Genomic DNA, 21,468 nt, shown 5'->3' on the forward strand with positions numbered 1-21,468 from the left:
CTCAGTTGAGAGTCTTGTTACACACTGCAGAACTGCAGCCACTGACACCTAGGTCTAAGTATTAGACCTGCTTTGGGACAGTGTCTGTGATGCAAGAGACTGCCCAGTGTGCACCAGCAGTGAGGTTCCCTCTCTAACAGCTGAAATCACTGAGAGCTGTGCTAAGTGGGGGGTCCTGAAGACATCTTGGTAAGTGGCCAGCCGGCGGAGAGACGCAGGCAGCTGGTGGAGAGGGCTGGAGCAGAGCCCCGCAGAGAGGCGTGGCAATTGGCTGTCGGGGCAGTGAGCGAGTGCCCGAGAAGCGGAGCTTGTGAGGTGCCTTTTTACCCTGCCTTCTGCCCAGGCTGGGAGGTGGACTCTGTGGATGCCTCTCTGAACTCTGGGTCCGCGCTGTCCAAGGACAGCAACTGTGAGTTGGGTACAGAGAAGGGACAGGTACATTAACGGGACTTTTGGGGTGCTGGATTTAAGGACCCAAGGGGAAAAGGACACTGCCTAGCTTAGTTGGTGGTGGGTCTTTTGCTCACAGTTTATGTTCATAAACCCTGTTTGTGGTGTTTCCCCCAAATTAATGTTGCATTATTTCCCTCCTTTTATTAAAAGTTTTTGCTACACTCAGACTCGGTGCTTGTGAGAGGGGAAGTATTGCCTCTTAGAGGTACCCAGTGGGGTGGGTTGTAATTGCCCTGGATCAGGGCTTGAGCTGGTTTTGCGTTGTATTGTTGAAAAGGAAGGCCCGGATACTGAACCCGGCCCTTGTTGCTGCCAACTCTGACTGGCAGAAGGGTTACAATTATAAACCAAGAGTTAGCAGACTGGTTTAATGTTAATTCTGGTGTCAGGCAAGGTTGTATCTTGTACCTCATCTTGTTTGGGGTTGCTATTGACTTCGACAGACTGTCAGTATGGAGATGGGCATTGTGTGGATAGATGGGGAGTTTGGAGACCTAGATTTTGCAGATGACATTTTTCTTATAAATAAATGAGTTGAAGATATGCAGTGAATGACAGATGGTCTTGCAAATTCTGCCAAGCAAGTAGGTCTTATTATTAATCAATTAAAGACAGATGCATTCAAAATTAACTTATGTACCAATAATTTTATCTATTTGAAAGATAAAGGCTTGAAAAACTTAATAAATTAACATATCTAGGCAATTAACAGATCAGGCTAATGTGAGAACATGTAATGCTGTGACATCGTCAGGTATGACAGACCGCCATAAATGTGTTTCCAATAGATTTAGCTAGGTGGGAAGTGGGGATGCATTGTGGGTCCTCTGCCTTCCTCTCCTCCAGAGCTAGGGGGTGGCAGAACAACCCTGCACACTGCCAAGGCGGCCACCTGGGAAAGCTTTTGTCAATTTCACTAACAGAAAATGAAACTGACAAGAGCTTTCCAGGCAAGCAGCCACTTTCTGTTTCCCCAAAATAAAATTTCAGTTTGGGCAAAACTGAAATCCTCACAGAAAATTTCAGTTTTGCAAGCAGAGCACTTTTCATCAGAAAAAACTATTCTTCCAGATCTAGTTACCTGGACACAGATTCCCATCTGCTACATTGATCCTTGTCTGCAGTTCTGGCCTCCTGGGTCCATTAGCAGCTGGGGTAAGTTAGTGCACTATATGGTGGATCTCTGAATCCTCAGATCTGAAAGCAGCACTGGAAGCGACCCTAAAGTTTTGCAATAGTGACAGCAGCCTGTGAATTGTTCATTGCTGCCAGCACCTGCCCCTAACTCAGGACCTGGATCTATGCTGGAGGAGACTATCCCAAATAATGCCCCTTTCATATTGTCCCATAACTGAGCTGAGGGAAGGGGGTGGGCAGGAGACATCTGGTGCACACATTACTACCCAGAAGAGAAGAAATTAAGGATACTGCCCAGCAGAGCCTACACACAGATCAATCTCTCTCCTCTCCAGGCGAGAGAATTCACTAGCACCTCCATCAGCTGCAAGGTGGAGCTGTATTGTAAGATGTTGACTAACAGTGGGGAACGCCTGTGATATGGCCAGGAACTGGGTAGTGCAGGAAACAGCATGGCTTGGATTGTAGCCTTTGGGAAGATGCCAAGACTGGTGAAGAGGGAACAAGAGATGATTGCTTGAGGGCTTCAGGCAGCTGGCTGAGTACCTGTGCAGAGTCCAGGAGCAGCAGGAGTTGAGCTACAGTCAGCTTCCATTTGAGAGTCTTCTGAATTGTTCATTGCTAATTCTGCTGTAAGAGACTGGGGAGTACATGGTCTGGCCTAGCAGTAACAGCTGGGCTGAGATCTGCTCACTAGAGATAATAGTTGCCAGGCAGGAGTTGGATGAATCGCAAGAGCCAGGTTCCATGGGTCAGGGTCAGGCTAGAGTCAGAGGTGGTACCAGTGTAGATTCAAGAGGCAGGAATCAGCATCAGAGGTAGAATCAAACTGGAGTCAGAGACCAAGAGATCTAGCAAAGTCTGGCATTGCAACAGGCCAAAGTCTGTGTGGTTCGCCAGACAACTTCCTGGGGCAACCCCTGGGGTTAAACAGAGGCTTGGCCAATATAACGAGGTTCAACCTCACCACTGCTGGCGCCTCCTGCTGGTCGCTCAAGGAATTAGTTCCATCCTGCTGTGGAGTGCCCTCTGCAGGGGGTGTCCCACCCATTTTCTGCTGTGCTGTGCTGTCTGGGACCTATGTCACTCCTCGGCTTGCAGTGTCCTCTTCTGGACACAGCGCTCCGACTGTGCTCCTGAGCATGATCTATAGGCACCAACCTGGGGTGATAGGAGAAAACAGAGGGGCCTAATCTAGCAGAAACAGGCAGCACAAGATCAATGGGTGCAAACTGAAGCTTGATAGATTGGAGTATTGGAATAGCCTTCCCATGGATATGGAGAATCCTCTATCACTTGAAATCTTTAAATTAAGTCAGGCTGTCTTTCTAGAAGATATACTCAAGCTCACTAAGTGAAATTTTATAGCCTATGTTATGCAGGAGGTCAAACGGGATGATCCCAATGGTCATTTCTGGCCTCAAAATCTATTAATATTAATCAGTTATTACTGGGGTGGGGATGGAGAAAGGAGTTGCTGCAGTGATGTTAGTGAATGGGGCAACTGCTCTATTTTTTTTTTATTTAACTCTGACTGTTCAGTGTGAGGATTACACTCTCAGTCACTTCACTGAAATTCACTGTAGCTGAATTTTGAAATGATAAATGTCACTAAATTGTTAAACAACGTAGCACTAGAAATTCAGAGTTCAGGTGGTGCTAGCTGAGTTTCAGTTCTGAGATGTGAGCCCTTAGAACAACAGTATTGCTTAATTCAAAAAATATGATTATGCCATTGTGTGGCAAGTGATCCTTTGTTGGGCTGAGATACACCAATGTGTTCAAGAGCCTATTGCATTCAGGATCTAGCAATGAGTTTCTGGTTACTTCTCCCTTTAGGACAGAGAGATCAGAGTTTTCAAACAGATTTTTAAATTTAACAAAGCAAACTAACAATGGTCTTAGAAATCTCTCTTCAACAAGAAGCTGATTTTCTTCAAGGCAGACAGGTACTTAGCTATGCAACTACTGCCAGCCCCATAGCAGTTTGCTTTCTCCTTCAATCTGATCCAAGCTAGTTTCCTAGGAAGCTAATGGGCCTCAGCTGTTTCTGGGTCCTTCTGATTAACCCTCGCTTCCCTATTCCTGCCTACTCTGCAATCATGAGATTTTCTGACCCAGCTACTTCAACCCTACCAGACCCAGAGGGACAGCGTACTTAGCTATCCAACTACTGCCAATTCAAAGCACCTTGCTTCCTCATCGTTATATCTGATACAAGCTAGTTTCCTAGGAAGCTAAGGGGCCCCAAGTTGTTTCTAGGTCCTTCTGGTTAACCCTCGCTTCCCTATTCCACCCTACCCTGGAATCATGAAATTTTCAGACCCACCTAGTGCAACCACATTTTACTGGGAAAGACCAAGACAAATCTGCAAATATCTCATAAACCAAGACATGACAAGATGCCATTCTAAGGATTTACAGATTTATATTAAATAAACTGTGATACTTACAGAGGAAATAACCATTTCCGTAGCTTTGCTATCCATCCTTCTTCTCGTTCTCCAATCCCAAGTGTACAATTACACAGGTAAAGTGACTGCTTACTACAACAGTTCTTTACACAGAATGAAAGAGAAATTTCATCCATTGTTGTAAGCCTGATGTGTTCCAATCTAATTTCTTGGAAATTATCCATTGCACTTTTCACAAACTCTTCTTCCTGACTCTCATACAAACAGTGAAACAACTCAAGCTGGTCACGCAGTTCCCCAGAGGTCTTATAAGGCAGAAGGGAGATGTTTTTAGCTTCTGCTTCAAACCACTTCAATAAATCCAGCTTTATTGCAGATGATGTTTTACAATGTAATTTTTTCTCCATGTCATTTACTCTCTCTTTATTTAAGAGACCAAACAAGAAACGTACTGTTAACATCAAATAATTATTTTTAGATGGTCCATAAATTTTTAGCAAGTGAGTCACATCTTTCTTAGAAGACAAAGATTTTTTCATTGTCTCTTCATCTTCCTCTAGCACATAGAACAGAGCTGCAAAAAACTCTTGGAAACTCAAGTGAATGAAGCTGTAGACACTTTCACATTCTATATCTTTTTGAAAAATACTTTTATTCAGAAAGAGAGACTGAATCTTAGACAAGGATAAATTGTGTTTCTTCAGGTCACCTTCTTCAAACAGGATTTTCCGTTCTAAAATTCCATCTGCAGCCAAGGAGCAAAGCTTCCACAGGGTAGTTTTAGACTGTTGCACTGAGTCAGTGAAATGATCAGTTAGTAAACTGGTCAGAAAGAGCAAATATACTGATGTGGTTGTTTTTGAAGTTTGTGCAAGATCTTCCCCTCTTTCCATCTGTTGCTTCATAACCGTGCAGATGATCCAACACACAATGGGGACAAAGCACATGGTGAAGAGCATTTCATTTTCTTGGACAAAATTAAATGCTTGTGTTGCTTTCTTTTCATCACCAAAGAATTTATGAAAATATTCTTTCCTGTCATCTCCAGAAAATCCCCTTATCTCTGCATAACATGGAAATTTCAAATTCTGCTTTAGTTTCTCCAGAGCAGTTGGTCTTGTAGTGATCAGTAAGAAGGATTTTTGAAGAACTTTCTTTCTCAATAAACTGCACAGTACAGTTTTCACTGGCTTCTTCTCAAATGGGTCAGACCACAGACTAACTTCCTCCATATCTAGCACGGAATTCAATTCATCAAAACCATCTATTATAAACAGGAGTTTTTCTGGCTTCTCAAAGATTTCTTTAATTGGTCCTTTTCCATTAGGACAATTGTCTAAAACCAAATCAGCAACATTTTTCTTTGCAGTAACAAGATTTATTTTTCTGCAATTTATATAGAAAACATAATCAAACTTTTTCTGATAGAGTTTTCCAGCTGCCCAGTCCAACATGATCTTTCTTGCTGTCATTGTTTTCCCAATTCCAGCAGCTCCCTGCAGCACAACAGTTTTTGGGCTTTGTTGATTTCTACCAGGGTCAAATAAAACATTAATCTTAGTGAGACTGGTCTGGTGAGCCATCAGTTCTGTGTGTTTCCTTCCTCTGGTGATTATTTCATGTTCTTTCTCCTCCCGCTGCCGATGTTCCTTTACAATAAGCAGTTCTGTGTATCTTTTGTCTAGACTCACTTGTTCACCCATGCGAGCATTCCTATCTTCTATCATTTGGTATTCTTCTTGTATATGTTCTCTATACTTCTTCTGGTAATCTAATTCAATGACAATGGCATGAAGCATTAGACATACTGAGTACAGTTGTTCAAATAAAGATCATTTGAACTGCCATTCATCGGTTATATCCAAAGGTTGGACAGGACAAGATATTGGTGACATTCTGTTCTTTCCGGTCTCCCAGTATTCCCACCATCATGTGACTTGACATTTTGCTAGAATTTTTCATGTTAAAAATAGTCTCTTGTCTTTTATAGTTTAATTATTTTGTAGGTGATCATCTCTCACCTTGGTTCTGATTTAGCAAACCACTTAAGCACAGATTGAAGTCCCAGTACAATAAATGAGATTTGAGCATGTGCTTAAAGTTAAAAATTTGATTAAATGCCTTTCTGAATAAGGATAATTTGGCTCATTCCTTTTTTTTTTGTTCCTTCTGATCTTTTCTTTTAGTTTCTGTGTTATTTCTCTATTCTCCTCCCGCTCCTTCCAGTACCTTTGGTCGTCTTTATGTGTAACTACTTCTCTTCTTGCTCCCTGGTTATGTTTTCTCTCCTCTCCTGTTTGCTAGCTCTTTTAATCCCTTTCTGTTTTTCTCACCTCTAGATACCCTTCTCTGCTTCACCTTCCACCCCCATTCCTTGATACTGCCACTCCAAACACTGGAGGATAGGATTGGACACCGGTATTTAGTTGGGGCACACCTCTAATCCTGAGTAGTGCAGTATGGGAGGTAGAGTGCCAGTGTTTCAGTGGACAGCTGACTTGCTTATTAAGGTCCTGTCTCCTCTATGGGCCACGATCCCTAGCTTGACTTCATCTTCCATGGTGCCCTATGGTTTTCTCTCTCGCTGAGCAACCATGGCTCATGGTAGGAGATGTAGTCCGGAGAGGGCGCCTGACTCATATTGGAGAAAGGGGTCATGAGGCACAAAATTATAACTCCCCTACAGCACTCTACCAACATTTCAGAATGCTACTGTAACCCACACACCTCCTGGGTGTGGTGTTCTGTCCTATCTAGTGACACTGAGACCACTTAGAGAGAGGGAGAGAGAGAGAGAGATAAAATGAGTCTGCTGTACAACCCTAGCTAACAGCAAGTTGGTTTTAGCTCATGCAGTAGAGGTTCATGCACTACACTCCGGAGGTAGCAGGTTCAATCCTGCCCGCCGATGACTGGGATCTGTCGGCACCACACTGTGTTAAAAATTGTGTTAGAAAGACATCCTTTAAAAGGTTTTAAACCACGGGCACCATTAAACCAGTTTACAGGCTGTGTGCATAGGGCCAAACCATATGAGCACACTTTAGAAAAACAAAAATGTGTTCTAGCCTGAGTACGAGCACACAGACCAACCACAATGCATTAAATGATTTAGCAGTATTCACATGTTAACCATTTCTAGAAATGGTCATCACACAATTCCTAATACAGTGTAAGTTGACCAGGGGCGGCTCTAAGAATCCCGCCGCCCCAAGCAGAGCGGCGCGCCGCGGGGCGCGCTCTGGCGGTGCCGGTCCCGCGGCTCCGGGGGACCTCTGGCAGACATGCCTGTGGAGGTTCCGCTGGTCCCGCGGCTCCAGTGGAGCTTCCGCAGGCACGCCTGCGGGAGGTCCACCCAAGCCACGGGACCAGCGAACCCTCCACAGTCATGCCTGCGGGAGGTCCGCCGGAGCCGGCTGCCGCCCTGCCGGCAAAATGCCACCCCAAGCGCGCGCTTGGCGCGCTGGGGTCTGGAGCCGGCCCTGAAGTTGACCCGATAAGAGCACAGCAAATGGCTTCTTCATAGGAAGCAGCCCTGCATGTGTCAGTGTGGGATTTGTCCTGCTATAATATTTTGGACATAACAATTTAGTATATTTGTTCATTCTTTGTAGGTCAGTAGTATAGTCCTTTAATTACATTTATTGTTGTTCTCTGAGTTCCCCTCGTTTGAGATGCATCTTTCTGTCATAATTAGACTACTGCATCCACTTCTTAGTCCAAGTGCCGTCTTACCAGAGCCTTTCAGAGAGGGATTATCAACTCCCTGCTCCTTGGCCTGATGTTTCTTTGCACATGGTCCCAGATCCCCTCGTCTGTCATTCCCTCTTGTTTCTTCTTCAGCTTTTACTGTTTTCTCCTTTTCCTGTGATAAAACTAACAAGGGAGATTAATTGCAATAATACCATAGCGTTTAAGGCCAGAAGGGAACCACCTGATCATGTAGTCTGACCTCCAACCAACACCCCCCAGCCCCTGAACACTAAACCCAACAACCAAAATGAGACCAAAGTATTACAGCCCACAGGATACTAGACTATTATGTGCCACAGGCAGAGAATAGGAGGGACCGAGATGCACCAGTGTCTGAGGCCCCAGCAGTGGCAGGGAAATGATTAAGTGAGATACACCCAGATAATCCTGGATAGCGACCTGCACCCACACACTGCAGAGGAAAGGAGAAAAAAAACCAAGTCACGGCCAATCTACCCTGCTGGTTTACATGCACAAGTTAGAAAATCCTACCCAGGGTTTTATCATGGAATTGCCACCTCATCCATAAGTACAGTGTCACTGACACTGTTGTTATAACAGGACTAGATTGGACCTGGTGTTTACACAGGTGTGGAAGGAGAAGGCATGGTCCTAATTGCACACCCTTGGAATTCCCACACAATAACCAGAGATAATTGCAGTACCTGATCTCAGGGGAGCATGGGAACTGTATCCATGAGAGAACCAGCACTCCAAAAAGTCAGTGAGAAGCAGAGAGGAGGTAGAACCCTGACCCTGTTCCCCTCCACATCAGACTGCTGAGAAGGAGCAGCACACATGGGAGAATCTTAGAGCTGGTTAGAATTTCTTTTTTCCCCACCATGGAAAATTTTGAGGTTTTGGTAGAAAAAACAAAACAATCAAACATAAAACTGTGAAAGCCAAAAAGTTTTGGCTGAAAACCAAAATTTTGATTAAAAAATGCTGCTGCAATGTGTTATGGGAATTGTAGTTTGTTTGCCTCATGCTCCCATTCTCTTCTATGGGCAAAGATCCCTAGCCTGACTACATCTTCCATGATGCACCATGTTTCTTTGCTCTTGCTGAGCCACCATGTTGCATAGTGGGAGACGTAGTCCAGAGAGGGAGCCTAGCCTATAGAAAAGAAAGGGGTCATGAGGCACCTTTACTATAACTCCCATACAGCACTCCAGCAGCTTTTCAGAATCAAAATTGTTTTGTTTTCATAAGAAAAGATTTTGTTTTTCCCATGGAAAGCAGGCAATTTTCACAAACAAAATTTCTTTTGACAAAAAGCCAATTTTCCATTGACAATTTGCTGTATCCTATTGGTCACACTTCCCTTGCATGCCAGGGAGCTCATGAAGATTGTGGTTGCTGGGAATAAGGGATTGAATGTCTCTTTGATCATTGCTGGCCAGGAGCAAGGCTTACAAAAGTTTCCTGAGCCTGAAAGCTTGTTTGTTTCCTGAGCATCAGTCTCCCCAAAGCATTTCTTTGATCCAAGAATTCACAAAACATTGGCTATTGAAATGCAGGTGTCATTCATGTTATCTATTATGGTTTTTTCCTCACTATTTTTTATATTAAAATAATGTAAACAGTCAAAGTTTCACAAATGTAAAAAATATTTAATGTGTCCCTTAGCAGTTTCCCTCTTCCAGCAAAATCAGAGTTCCCCACTGCTGCTGTCACCACAAGAGATGCCATGCTGGCCCAAGGAGGTTCAATGATGAAGATATTGCAAAAGTCTCTCTGAGACGTGCCCTCCCACCCTGTCCTGCTCTCCCCATTCCCTGGCAGCACAGCTCCAACGGAGCCACATTGTCCCAGGGATCCGCCTGCATGGACTGAGCCCTGATAAACAGCCCATACAGCCCTAGGTCAGTTAGTGATGTGTCCAAAGGGACTTGGAAAGGAATGTGTTTTCCTCCCACCTCCCTCCCTGGCCGTGCTCTGGCCTTAGTCCTACTCCTCAGCTTTCTGCCCTAGCTCACTTCCCCCTCTCTATGGATCCCATGCCCACCACGATTGCACAAGCCTGCACGGAGCTGACCTCCAGGCTCTGGGAAGGGTTAACCCATAGGTACATCTAGGTACATCTCAAACAGAACAGATGTTGTTGTTAAAGCATATTGGGTGTATTTTTAGGTCCTTTCAGCTTTCTGCTACAGAAATGCAGACAGCTACCTCATCCTTTCACCCCTAGTGATTAGTTTGAGGTTTAAAGGCTGTCCTCAAGGGAAAAAAGTTTAGAAACTACTAACAAAAACAAAAAGACATGAGATCTCCCTGATTCTGAGGCTGGTGGCTAGTTCTAAAATGATCTGAGCTTGAGGGTTGTTCTAAATTACACCAACTGGTGATCCCAAGGAGCCAGTATAGTTCCAGGATTCACTGGAGTACAATAGTGCTCGTTCCACGACCACACCTCCTCGGCTAGGGACTGCATGAGATGCTGGCACAGAAGCAGCCTAGGCCAGTTCTCTGCTAGCTGGGGATTCCCCTTCCAGTTTCTGCTATATTCTTTGTGCCATCAGACCACGGCAAAGCAGTAGAACCATAGGGTATCTGGGCTGCCAGTTCCCTCAGATCGCTTGCTCTTTCCCCCATTTCTCATTCTCAGATTCTCCACTAAGATCCAATCTGAAAACTGAACAGGTTTGCAATTTATCTAGGGTAGCCAGACAGCAAGTATGAAAAATCAAGACAGAGTGTGGGGAGTAATAGGCACCTATATAAGAAAAATCCCTGAATATCGGGACTATCCCTATGAAATCGGGACATCTGGCCACCCTACATTTATCACAGCTTTTTCTTCTGATGTGGCTTGTCAATACAGTATCCATATAGCAACTTGTGTGCTCCCTCTCGTGCCGGAACGTCCAATTTCACACGCGCACTAGGAAAATCCTGCATCCCTGCTTTGGACCACTCTGGCTTCCACTGGCTTTCCCTTCTGTCCTGGAACCTACTCAATATTATTAACCGACTGCAGCTGTTACTGCTTCTGCTGTATCTTTTTTGGTTTTTGGGGTGGGGGAGGGGGAATACTGAAAAAGAGTTTCCCAGGAGTCACAGCAACTTTAGGCTCTTTACCCGTCTTTGTTTCCTCCATGAGTTTAGCAGCAGACTGTCTCAGGTCCATCTGATTGAGGATTACTGGGGTTACTTCCATCATATCTTCCCCATGGTATTCTAACCGGAGAGGCACAACCTCTAACACATTGGTTTCTCTAGCTCACCATGGTGGATGTTGTTTTCCCTCATCATCAGATAGATTATGAGTATAAAAGATTTAAATACAAACTGAGAGATTGCCCAGTCGCTGCACAAGGACGTACCTGCCTGACAGAGCTCACAGTCTACAACAAATAAATACCCTGCATTGCGCTATGCAGGCTGCCAAACTCTCCCCTGGGGGACTGTCCAGATCAGTGAATTCTAAAGGCCTCTAGGGAGAGCCCCACTGCCAGCCCCGGAGCTTCCATCCCAGGAACCCTGGGCAGAACCAACCTAGCTGAGCTCCACTATCACCCTGGGTGAGAGGAACAGGAATGATGGTAACAGGAGATTGAGTTTAACTCACAACAGAGCACATGGAGTCTAACTAAAGAGTGGATCACCATTGACATTGTCTCTTACATTCATGTGGAACACAGCAGAGAGGCTAACAGAGGGAGTTTGACTAGGAGTTCTCCTGGGGAGAGCCCACTAAGGCTTTAATCTTGCAGGGTTCTCTGAGTACTTACTGCAACAGCTGAGGAAGCTCTTAGAAGAAGGTAATATGGATGGTGAGAAATCAGCTGTTGTGACCTGCACAGGATGTGCCATGTTTGTCTTTCTTCCACAGAACAGAAGTGACTTTATCTGTACAAAGTGCAAGCTGGTCTCCATATTGGAGGAGAAGGTTCAAGATCTGGAGAAACAAGTATCAACCCTGCGTTGCATAAGAGAAAATGAAGATTTCCTGGACAGATGTCAGGAGATGCTTCTACAGGCACAACATTCTGAAGAATCAGAGCAGGCTGCACAGCAAGGACAGAAGGATGGTGAAAAATTTGACAGCACGTGACCTCCAGAATGCAGATACAAGTGAGCAACTGTTTTCATGTTCTCTCCACAGGTACTACGGACACTCCCCGGGTTACACAAGACCCGACTTACCCAAATCCACATTTATGGAAAAAGTTCCATAAGCTAGAAATAGGAGGGTTTGTTTGTTTGTTTGTTTTTGTGTAATGGTCGGGTATATGTTTCCAACTTATGCAAAATTTGAGTTACACAAGGTGTTCCAGAACAGAACACTTGCATAAGTCAGGGAGCATCTGTAATGCGGAGAGTGGACTAGATGATACATCTGAGGGAAGGGAGCAGAAGGAGACTCCACCGATTGGAAGGCATGAGATGCACTTTCCTAGGGATGGGGGTTCCATGAACACCGCTCCCAAGAGAAGGAGGGGGTGGGTGGTCGGGGACACCCTCCTCAGGGAAACTGCGTCATCTATCTGCCATCCCGACCAGGAAAACCAAGAAATGTGCTGCTTGCCAGGAGCTAGGATTCACGATGTGATGCAGAGACTGCCGAGACTCATCAAGCCCTCAGATCACTATCTCTTCCTGCTTCCCCACGTGGGCACCAATGATACTGACAAGAATGATCTTGAGCGGATCACTGCAGACTACATGGCTCTGGGAAGAAGGATAAAGGAGTTTGAGGTGCAAGTGGTGTTCTCATCCATCCTCCCTGTAGAAGGAAAAGGCCCAGGTAGAGACTGTTGAATCGTAGAAGTCAACGAATGGCTATGCAGGTGGTGTCAGAGAGAAGGCTTTTGATTCTTTGACCATGGGATGGTGTTCCAAGAAGAAGGAATGCTAGCCAGAGATGGGCTCCACCTAACAAAGAGAGGGAAGAGCATCTTTGCAAGCAGTCTGGCTAACCTAGTGATGAGCTAGGCTTTAAACTAGGTTCAACGGGGGAAGGAGACCAAAGCCCTGAGGTAAGTGGGGTAGTGGGATACCGGGAGGAAGCACGAGCAGGAGAGCACAAGAGGGGAGGACTCCTGCCTCATACTGAGAAATGAGGGAGGCAACCTAGTGACAGAGGATGTGGAAAAAGCTAATGTACTCAATATATTTTTTTGCCTCTGTCTTCACGAACAAGGTCAGCTCCCAGACTACTGCACTGGGCAGCACAGTATGGGGAGGAGGTGACCAGCCCTCTGCGGAGAAAGAAGTGGTTCAGGACTATTTAGAAAAGCTGGATGAGCACAAGTCCATGGGGCCGGATGCACTGCATCCAAGGATGCTAAAGACGTTGGCAGATGTGATTGCAGAGCCATTGGCCATTATCTTTGAAAACTCATGGCAATCAGGGGAGGTCCCAGATGACTGGACAAAGGCTAATGTAATGCCCATCTTTAAAAAAGGGAAGGAGGAGGATTGGGGGAACTACAGGCTAGTCAGCCTCACCTCAGTCCCTGGAAAAATCATGAGGCAGGTCCCCAAGGAATCAATTATGATGCACTTACAGGAGAGGAAAGTGATCAGGAACAGTCAGCATGGATTCACCAAGGGCAAGTCATGCCTGACTAATCTAATTGCCTTCTATGAGGAGATAACTGGCTCTGTGGATGAGGAGAAAGCAGTGGACGTGTTATTCCTGGACTTTAGCAATGCTTTTGATACGGTCTCCCACAGTATTCTTTCCAGCAAGTTAAAGAGGTATGGGCTGGATGAACAGACTATAAGGTGGATAGAAAGCTGGTTAGATTGTCGGGCTCAACGGGTAGTGATCAACGGCTCAATGTCTAGTTGGCAGCCGGTTTCAAGCGAAGTGCCCCAAGAGTTGGTCCTGGGGCTAGTTTTGTTCAATATCTTCATTAATGATCTGGAGGATGGTGTGGACTGCACCCTCAGCAAGTCTGGAGATGACACTAAACTGGGAGGAGTGGTAGATACGCTGGATAGGATACAGAGGGACCTAGACAAATTAGAGGATTGGACCAAAAGAAACCTGATGAGGTTCAACAAGGACAAGTGCAGACTCCTGCACTTAGGACGGAAGAATTCCATAAAATGTTACAGACTAGGGACCAAATGGCTAGGAAGCCATTCTGCAGAAAAGGACCTAGGGGTTACAGTGGACGAGAAGCTGGATATGAGTCAACAGTGTGCCCTTGTTGCCAAGAAGGCTAATGGCATTTTGGGCTGTATATGTAGGGGCATTGCCAGGAGATCGAGGGACATGATCATTCCCCTCTATTCAACATTGGTGAGGCCTCATCTGGAGTGCTGTGTCCAGTTTTGGGCCCCACACTACAAGAAGGATGTGGATAAATTGGAGAGAGTCCAGCGGAGAGCAACAAAAATGATTAGGGGGCTGGAGCACATGACTTATGAGGAGAGGCTGAGGGAACTGGGATTGTTTAGTCTGCAGAAGAGAAGAATGAGGGGGGATTTGATAGCTGCTTTCAACTACCTGAAAGGGGGTTCCAAAGAGGATGGATCTAGACTGTTCTCAGTGGTAGAAGATGACAGAACAAGGAGTAATAGTCTCAAGTTGCAGAGGGGGAGGTTTAGGTTGGATATTAGGAAAAACTTTTTCACTAGTAGGGCGGTGGAAAACTGGAATGGGTTACCTAGGGACGTGGTGGAATCTCCTTCCTTAGAGGTTTTTAAGGTTAGGCTTGACAAAACCCTGGCTGGGATAATTTAGTTGGCGACTGGTCCTGCTTTGAGCAGGGGGTTGGACTAGATGACCTCCTGAGGTCCCTTCCAACTCTAATATTCTGTGATTAGCTGCCAAAGGCTTTTGGAACTGCAGCTCTCCAGGTTTGCTGGCTCCTTGGCTGTTCGTACTGCACTGAAGTTGTTTTGTGTGTTTTCAATGAAAAATAGCCTTAAAGATAAAGTTCCTGCTTGGAATTCCAGAAGAGTCTCATCGGGCCATTCAACTGTTTGGTGAAAATCTACTGGGCCAGACTCTCTGCTGTGATCAGTTTCCAATTTCATATCCTCAATTCTAAGTCCCAGCTGCAGCACAGGTTACAGCAGCCTGGGAGCTGTTTTAACTTTCACCAGCTACCAATGGTCCACAACGAACAGTCCCCTGGCTGGAGATGCACTGCAATTACTCTTCCTCCCCACCTCTCTCTGGCTGTGACACTCTCTCTGCATTGCTATGTTGGCTCTACACCCACTGGGGACACCCCCGCACTGGGAATTTCCTCAGTTGGAGAGTTACAGGCTGACTCTGCTCCTCTTGTGCCAGCTGAGTGGTGAAAAGGGACTGGAGCAGGTCAGAGATTCTGATGTGAGCAATTCTGCTCTGAGTCCCCCTCATTTCCAGCTGGGATTGAGAATTTGTCATTCCTGCCATCAGCCTGCTCTTGCTGCTGCCCTGGGGGAGACTCCCAGGTTTTAGAGTAACTTTAGGTTTCTTACCTTTTTCTCCATCTTCTCTGAGTTTTTCAGCAGCATCTCTGAAATTGAGCTGAGTGAAAATGTCTATGGTTACATCCATGGCAGTCTCTGCACCATAGAATTTCATCAGGAGGTTCTTAGTATCTATCCTGTCAGCATGCTCCAGCTGACCCTGGGGAATGATACCGTTCCTCTTAAAGTCAGAGTGTGATAGTTTGTCTTTAAATCTTTTAAAGTCTTCCTGAAGAAGGTTGTTAAGGGCACGTACAAGCAGGTCACTGATGCTGCTTCGGTTTTCCATCACCAGTATCAGGGGAAAAAAACCTAAAATACAATGTAAAGTCCCATTATTAATAGTTAATATGGAATAACAACTCTTATTCTTATGTAGAGGGAAGAAATGTAGCCTAGTGGTGAAAGCAGGGCACTGAGGCCTATAACTCCTCAGTGCTTTTCCTCACAAGTGACTCACTGGATAGCTAGTTTTGTCTTCCTGTGCTTCAGTTTCCGTATCTGTAAAATGGGGACTATTGTACTCATCTAACTCAGAGGGGTGTCATGCAGCTTAGTGACTGTTTGTAAAGCCAGCGGAAGTTTTAGGATGAAAGGTGCTAGGATAGTATTTATCATCTGAATAGATTTCCAAACCCTGCGGTGGGGATACCTAATTCAGAAAATATCCCAGCACAATCTTGAATCTGTACATCAGAGTCATGGAGTATCAGGACCTGTGTACTGAGAACCAGTCCTAGTTTTGAAAGCCTCAGGGGTATTTTGAACATCAGTGTAGCAAAGGAAGGGTAATTTCTGACATATTGATCAGCCTCCATAATCAAATGGATAAACTATAATGACATCAGATTGAAATTAGCCCAATCCTAGGCAAAATGCAGAGATTGATGAACTTACCGTTAGCAAGAAAGCTACAAACTAGATCTGGTGGCCTCGTTTGATTTGTTTCTCTCAGTTTTCTTGGTGCTTAAACACAGATGCACACAAAAAAAATCTAGGAGGAAGAACAGAAAAGCTTTGAGAAAATGGCTCTTTCCTCAGCAAAGAAACTAAAACATCTCCAATTAAAGCAAATCTTCAATGCTTCCATGATTTTTATAACAGGACTCATACAACAGCATATTGCCCAGTCGCTGCACAAGGATGTTAGTCAGCGATTTCCCTCTGCTCACCATGGGATATTAGGAAGGATCTCAAATGTCAAATTAGAGGATTTAAACTAAGATGTGCATCATTTATTTTTTCTTTGTTGAAAAATTAATGGCACCCCACTTGCAAGAGCCTGCATTTTAGGTGATTTTAAGGCAACGCCAATTCTCGCTGCACCTCTGGACATGTCTGCCCCACTCACACTCTCTCTCTCCATCTATTAGGTGCATTGTGAGGAGATTCTGACCCCTCTGGCAATCCTGACATGCTGCTCCGGCTCTCACTCCCACAAAAAAAGAAAGAAACAAATGGAGTGCTTATAGTTTACAGGGAAAGTGGCCCAGTCAGTGGAGGTGGAGCAATAGACAAGGGATAGGGGTCACAGGGAAAATGGGGAGGGGACGGTGCTTGCCTTGGGCTTAAAACAGGGGAAAGGGACTGGCTGAGTGTCCTGAGAGCAGAGCTGGCAGAGAGCAGAGCTAAGGAAACCCCGGAGTGGTGAAAATCATCTCAGCTCTGCATAAATATTTACACTCTTGGAGGAGAAAGTGTTAACTGATGCCCTGGCTTTCTTACTTGACACTCAAAGCTTTTAGAGGCAGGTTTAGGTTGTGTCTTTTGCACTTTATGCAGCAGTAATAATACGGAGCAGCCACATGGGCACCGTCGGGTTCCAAATAATGGTTCTGACTTGAAAAAAAATGTTATTTTTGTAGGAATGTGTGAATGAGAGTAATTTGGTCACTGGCAGGTAGCCCTGTCAAAAATCAGGGAACCCCATTAATTACTGCTTCTGAGGCACTCCAGGAATGTGCTCACAGTCGCCATTATGAGCGCTGGTGCAGCAGAGTTCCTTGGTTGAGTTGGAACAAACCCTTGTGTCCCAGAAAGGCTGCTGCAGCTTTTGTTGGAACATAAATTTTCACTTATGATAAAAAATGGGAAATCACTTGAAAATTCTCTTTTTTTTTAAGTGCCCCATATCTGAGAGATTCCTGTAAATGTGTGTGAAAAAGTTGGGAATTTGTAAAAGCAACAAAGAATCCTGTGGCACCTTATAGACTAACAGACGTTTTGCAGCATGAGCTTTCGTGGGTGAATACCCACTTCTTCAGATGCACTCTTGCATCCCACACCCACGAAAGCTCATGCTGCAAAACGTCTGTTAGTCTATAAGGTGCCACAGGATTCTTTGTTGCTTTTACAGATCCAGACTAACACGGCTACCCCTCTGATACTTGGGAATTTGTGGTATCTGCAATTCATTAGCCAGAGAGGTAAAACAGAAGTGAGGCCGTTGGGTCAAAACTTCCAAAAGGAGCTTTTTTAAATGTTTCCCCTGAACACGTTGCTAAATAGTTTTTTTTTGGGGGGGGGGGAATTATTGAAAATTCCATTTGCTTAGGGAGTGGCATTGAGTTTTGAACATAGAATTCAGACAATAGAGTGCAGCAAAGGGACTGAAATGCTGTTTTAAGTGTTTTTCTGAATCCCAACTTCCTCCACACATTTACATTAGGACTACAGTTTAATTTTTCCCATACATAGATCTGCAAAGATGTTTGCAAACTAGAGCAATATTCACAGCATTTTTCTTCCTTAAGGTTTAAATACAAGACATGTACCTGGAGATTAAATAAAGACACAATTATGACATTACAGTCACTCTATTTCTAGGAGAAAACAAACAGCTCAGACCTCCTCTTCTCTCCTAATAAGAGATTTAGAATTTCTTCATAAAGCTATACCTAATACGATTTAGTTCAATTGAAATATAACTCAGTCTGTGCTTACCATGCATCTCTGAAGAGAGCTAGTTTGGGGTGAATTCGACTTTTAAAATTCACCCCCAGAAGAAAGTTTGTGGCTCACAACTGTCGCAACAGAAAACATGTTCACATTTACAAGCAGCCCCTGTTTCCTGTCTGCTCACTCAGCTTGAAATAATTTCACCTTGATTTTATCGATGAGCTGTGAAAGTTCTGTTCCTCTTCTGTGTTTTCTTCATGGTGCTCCTTCTGCAGTGCAATAGGATGAATTTCACCACCAAGACTCTTTTGGACTGCGTATGTGTAGGAAAAATAAGGGAGGATGTCAGTAATTCGCTTGTGATACAGGAAATGGCTACACTGCAGCTGGGAACATGTTTATATATAGTTGAAGCTGAACAGCTGCTGCTACTGGGCTGAAGAGCCAATTCTGAAGATTCTACCAACAAATCATGCTGTGTAGCCAATAAGGCAGCTTACTACAGGCCAACTGTGCTCGTTAGGTGGCTTGGAGATTTGCTCTGCAGAAAGCCCTGATTCCTGACAATGAGCAGAGTCCCAAACAATAACCCACCCTCATCCTCAAAAGGCAGCCTTTATCAGAAGGAGAGATTACTTACGTATAGAGACAGTAACTTGAATTCTTTGAGACGTGTGTATCTCCGGATGCTCCACTTCAGATGTGTGTGTGCCCCATGTGCCTTCCATCAAAGAGTTCTTTCCAGCAATGTCCAGGCAGTCTGCACATGAGCTCTAGCTATCCTCATGCCCCATACTTCATTTATTTCTGTACCATGGAATCCCCACCTGGGTAGGGGACTCTGCAGCAGAGAGGGGAAGGAGGATGGATAATGAAGCACTCATAGGAACATGCAACTCAAGGAACTCCAGTTACTATTCAAGGTAAGTAACTGTGACACCCTGTACTCCATGTTCACCATTTATAAGGTTATGATATATTTTGTACAAAGTAGGCCTTGTGAGGTATCATTTGAAAACTCAATCTGCTGAACATCATTGTCATGATAAAATATGTGTATCAACATTGTATGAAAAGTTATAAGATTCTACTGTATAACGTTGCTATAACATGTCCCAAGCTTTGAAAAGCAGGCACAAACCAGTTCCTCAGAAACAAAAGAAAAACCAACGTCTAAGCCAGGTGTCAACAAAGTCAAGTGGACTGTCACCTAGTTAAGCAGCCAATTTTTGTCAGGAAGAAGGATGTAAGTGAGATATTTACATTCTGTATTGGCAAACAAACAGTTGGGGTATCCCATCCTCCACACTTCACGTCACCTGGTCCCCAGCTGGAAATAATCCTCAAAGTGGGAAGTAAGTAGTATATGGCTTGAGAGCATTCATCACCATGAATTTTTGACAGGTTTCCATGCCCCATTGAGGGCTTATGTCCCGCCTTCACACCCTGTTTCCGTTGGCACCGAAGATGGATGCCGTCTGCATTTTGAAAAAAAAGTGTGTGTGTTTGAATAGGGGAAGTGTTGTGTGTGTTTGTGCTTGGGTACATTGAGAGAATAAGACTGAAAGAACAGAGTGAGAGAAGTTTAAAGATGAAAAAAGAAAGTTTGGGTAAGGTTTAGAGAAAAAAAGGAAATTTGAAAGACGAGAGGTAAGTTATTCAAGAAAAGAAAGAGGATGGTAAAGGGCTAGTTTGGTAAGCTATTAAAGAATAGAAAAATTTCAGATGAATGTAAAAGGTGTATTATTATCAGGGTGGGTTAAGAAAAAAGTTAAATAATATTGACAACTAGGTTTAAAAAGAGAATTTACTAAGGCAGAGTCTGTTTAATAAGCACATGATAAAAACTATAAAGGGAGGCTAAGAAAAACACATTTAAACACATTTTGTGTAGGTTAAGAAAAAAAACATTTTAAAACATTATAAACTAGGTTTAAAAGGGGAATTTACTAAGGCAGAGCCTGTTTAGTAAGCATAGGGTAAAAAGTGAATAAAATACAACTAAACTATTCGATACCAGGGTAGATTAAGAAAAAAGAGAGGGTGAAAGAGAGACCAGGGCAAGAAAAGGGAAAAGAGACCCCCTTTGCAAAAGGCAAAGGTAGACAGCACATAGGTGAATAAGAGAGAGAGAGAATTCTTACCTTTCAATTCTTTCTATAGAATGAGGCAACTTCCCTAGTTCAGACCCTCTCAGACTTGTTATCACCACCTTTGGATCAGCCCAATCAGAGTTTGTTTTACAGCAGCTTCATAGAATTCATTTTTCTGAACCAACCCTAGAGTCCCAAGATTTTAAACAAGAGCCAACTCCCTTCTCGTCTCTCTCCCCTCCTCTTCTCCCCTCCCATTTAACTGTCTTATTCTTATCTAAAGAAACAGACCCCCCCCCCCAGGATTTTTCCCTCCATGTAGCCCTTTTACAGAGGGGTTTTTATAAAAGTTAAAACCATTCGCTTTTAGTAACAAACAATTTTAAAAGTTTTCCCCTGGGTTTTAGACTAATGTGTCATTTTTTAGTAAGCACAATATGAAACAACAGGCTTTTGCAGCAAAGCTCCTGTTAGCAAAGCAGCCTCTGTGAGTCAGTGGATCACAGAGAAGGAGTTTGCTTCTTTACCTGCTTTTTAACAAACACAAGTTAAAGTTACATTAAGTTTTGCAAAGGTATAATTACTTGAAAAGACAAACCTAAGACACATCCCTTTTGTATGTGTTGTACTAAAAATAGAGCAGGCAGAAGCACCCCGGGTTTAAAACCTCAGGTTTTTAGTAATAGACAGTTTATAAACCCCTTATTTTGTAAACCGTTAGATTAGCGAGAAGAAGGCTGCTTCTTCCCCCACTTTTAGTCATGGAAAGGAATAAACACTTGAAAAGACATGACTATCTGAAGACACATTCCTTCATTTAGCCCCTTAGGCATAAGTGTTTTAATAACATGTGAGTTTGCAGAAGCACACCAGGATTAAAAACACGGACAGCCTGTTCATAAAAGTAATAAAAAAGTTTTTCCCTAGGTTTTAGACTAACCTGGTTATTTTTAGTAAGCCCAATATGAAACAACAGGCTTTTTCAGCAATGCCTTTGTTAGCAAAAACAGCCTCTGTGGTCAGAGATAAGAAGGCCACAACATAACAAGAAAACCCTAGGCGTGTTTTTAAAACAAAATGATACCAAAGACTTGTTAAACTAAACATTTTCCTTTTGTTATGTAAAGAAGGCATTGCTTTGTAAGTAATCTTATTTACAAGGTAAAATAAAAAAGAAATTACCTTAGGGTTAAAGCCACAGCCGGCTAGTTTATAAAAGTAATTTGTTGATAAATAGAGGTGAACATTTTGTAAAGGCCTTGATCAACACTTAAAAAGACAAACCTATCTGAAAACACAGC

At 43.9% G+C, this 21,468-nt stretch overlaps 1 protein-coding gene across 1 annotated transcript in view; it reads right to left on the reverse strand.

The window, feature by feature from the left end:
• Positions 1 to 20,341, reverse strand: part of LOC123368706 (NACHT, LRR and PYD domains-containing protein 3-like) — a 40,320-nt gene extending 19,979 nt beyond the window's left edge. The window contains exons 1-7 of the mRNA XM_045013750.1: positions 20,219 to 20,341; positions 18,715 to 18,915; positions 18,120 to 18,387; positions 16,074 to 16,170; positions 15,186 to 15,488; positions 7,740 to 7,880; positions 4,044 to 5,775 (exon numbers count right to left, since the gene is read on the reverse strand). Of these exons, the coding sequence (XP_044869685.1) occupies positions 4,044 to 5,775; positions 7,740 to 7,880; positions 15,186 to 15,465 (2,153 nt within the window). The 5' untranslated portion in view covers positions 15,466 to 15,488; positions 16,074 to 16,170; positions 18,120 to 18,387; positions 18,715 to 18,915; positions 20,219 to 20,341. The remainder of the gene's footprint in view (positions 1 to 4,043; positions 5,776 to 7,739; positions 7,881 to 15,185; positions 15,489 to 16,073; positions 16,171 to 18,119; positions 18,388 to 18,714; positions 18,916 to 20,218) is intronic.
• Between the last annotated feature and the right edge of the window lie 1,127 nt (positions 20,342 to 21,468).

This window comes from Mauremys mutica, chromosome 4 (genome assembly GCF_020497125.1).
Source record: "Mauremys mutica isolate MM-2020 ecotype Southern chromosome 4, ASM2049712v1, whole genome shotgun sequence".
Lineage (NCBI taxonomy): Eukaryota > Metazoa > Chordata > Testudines > Geoemydidae > Mauremys > Mauremys mutica.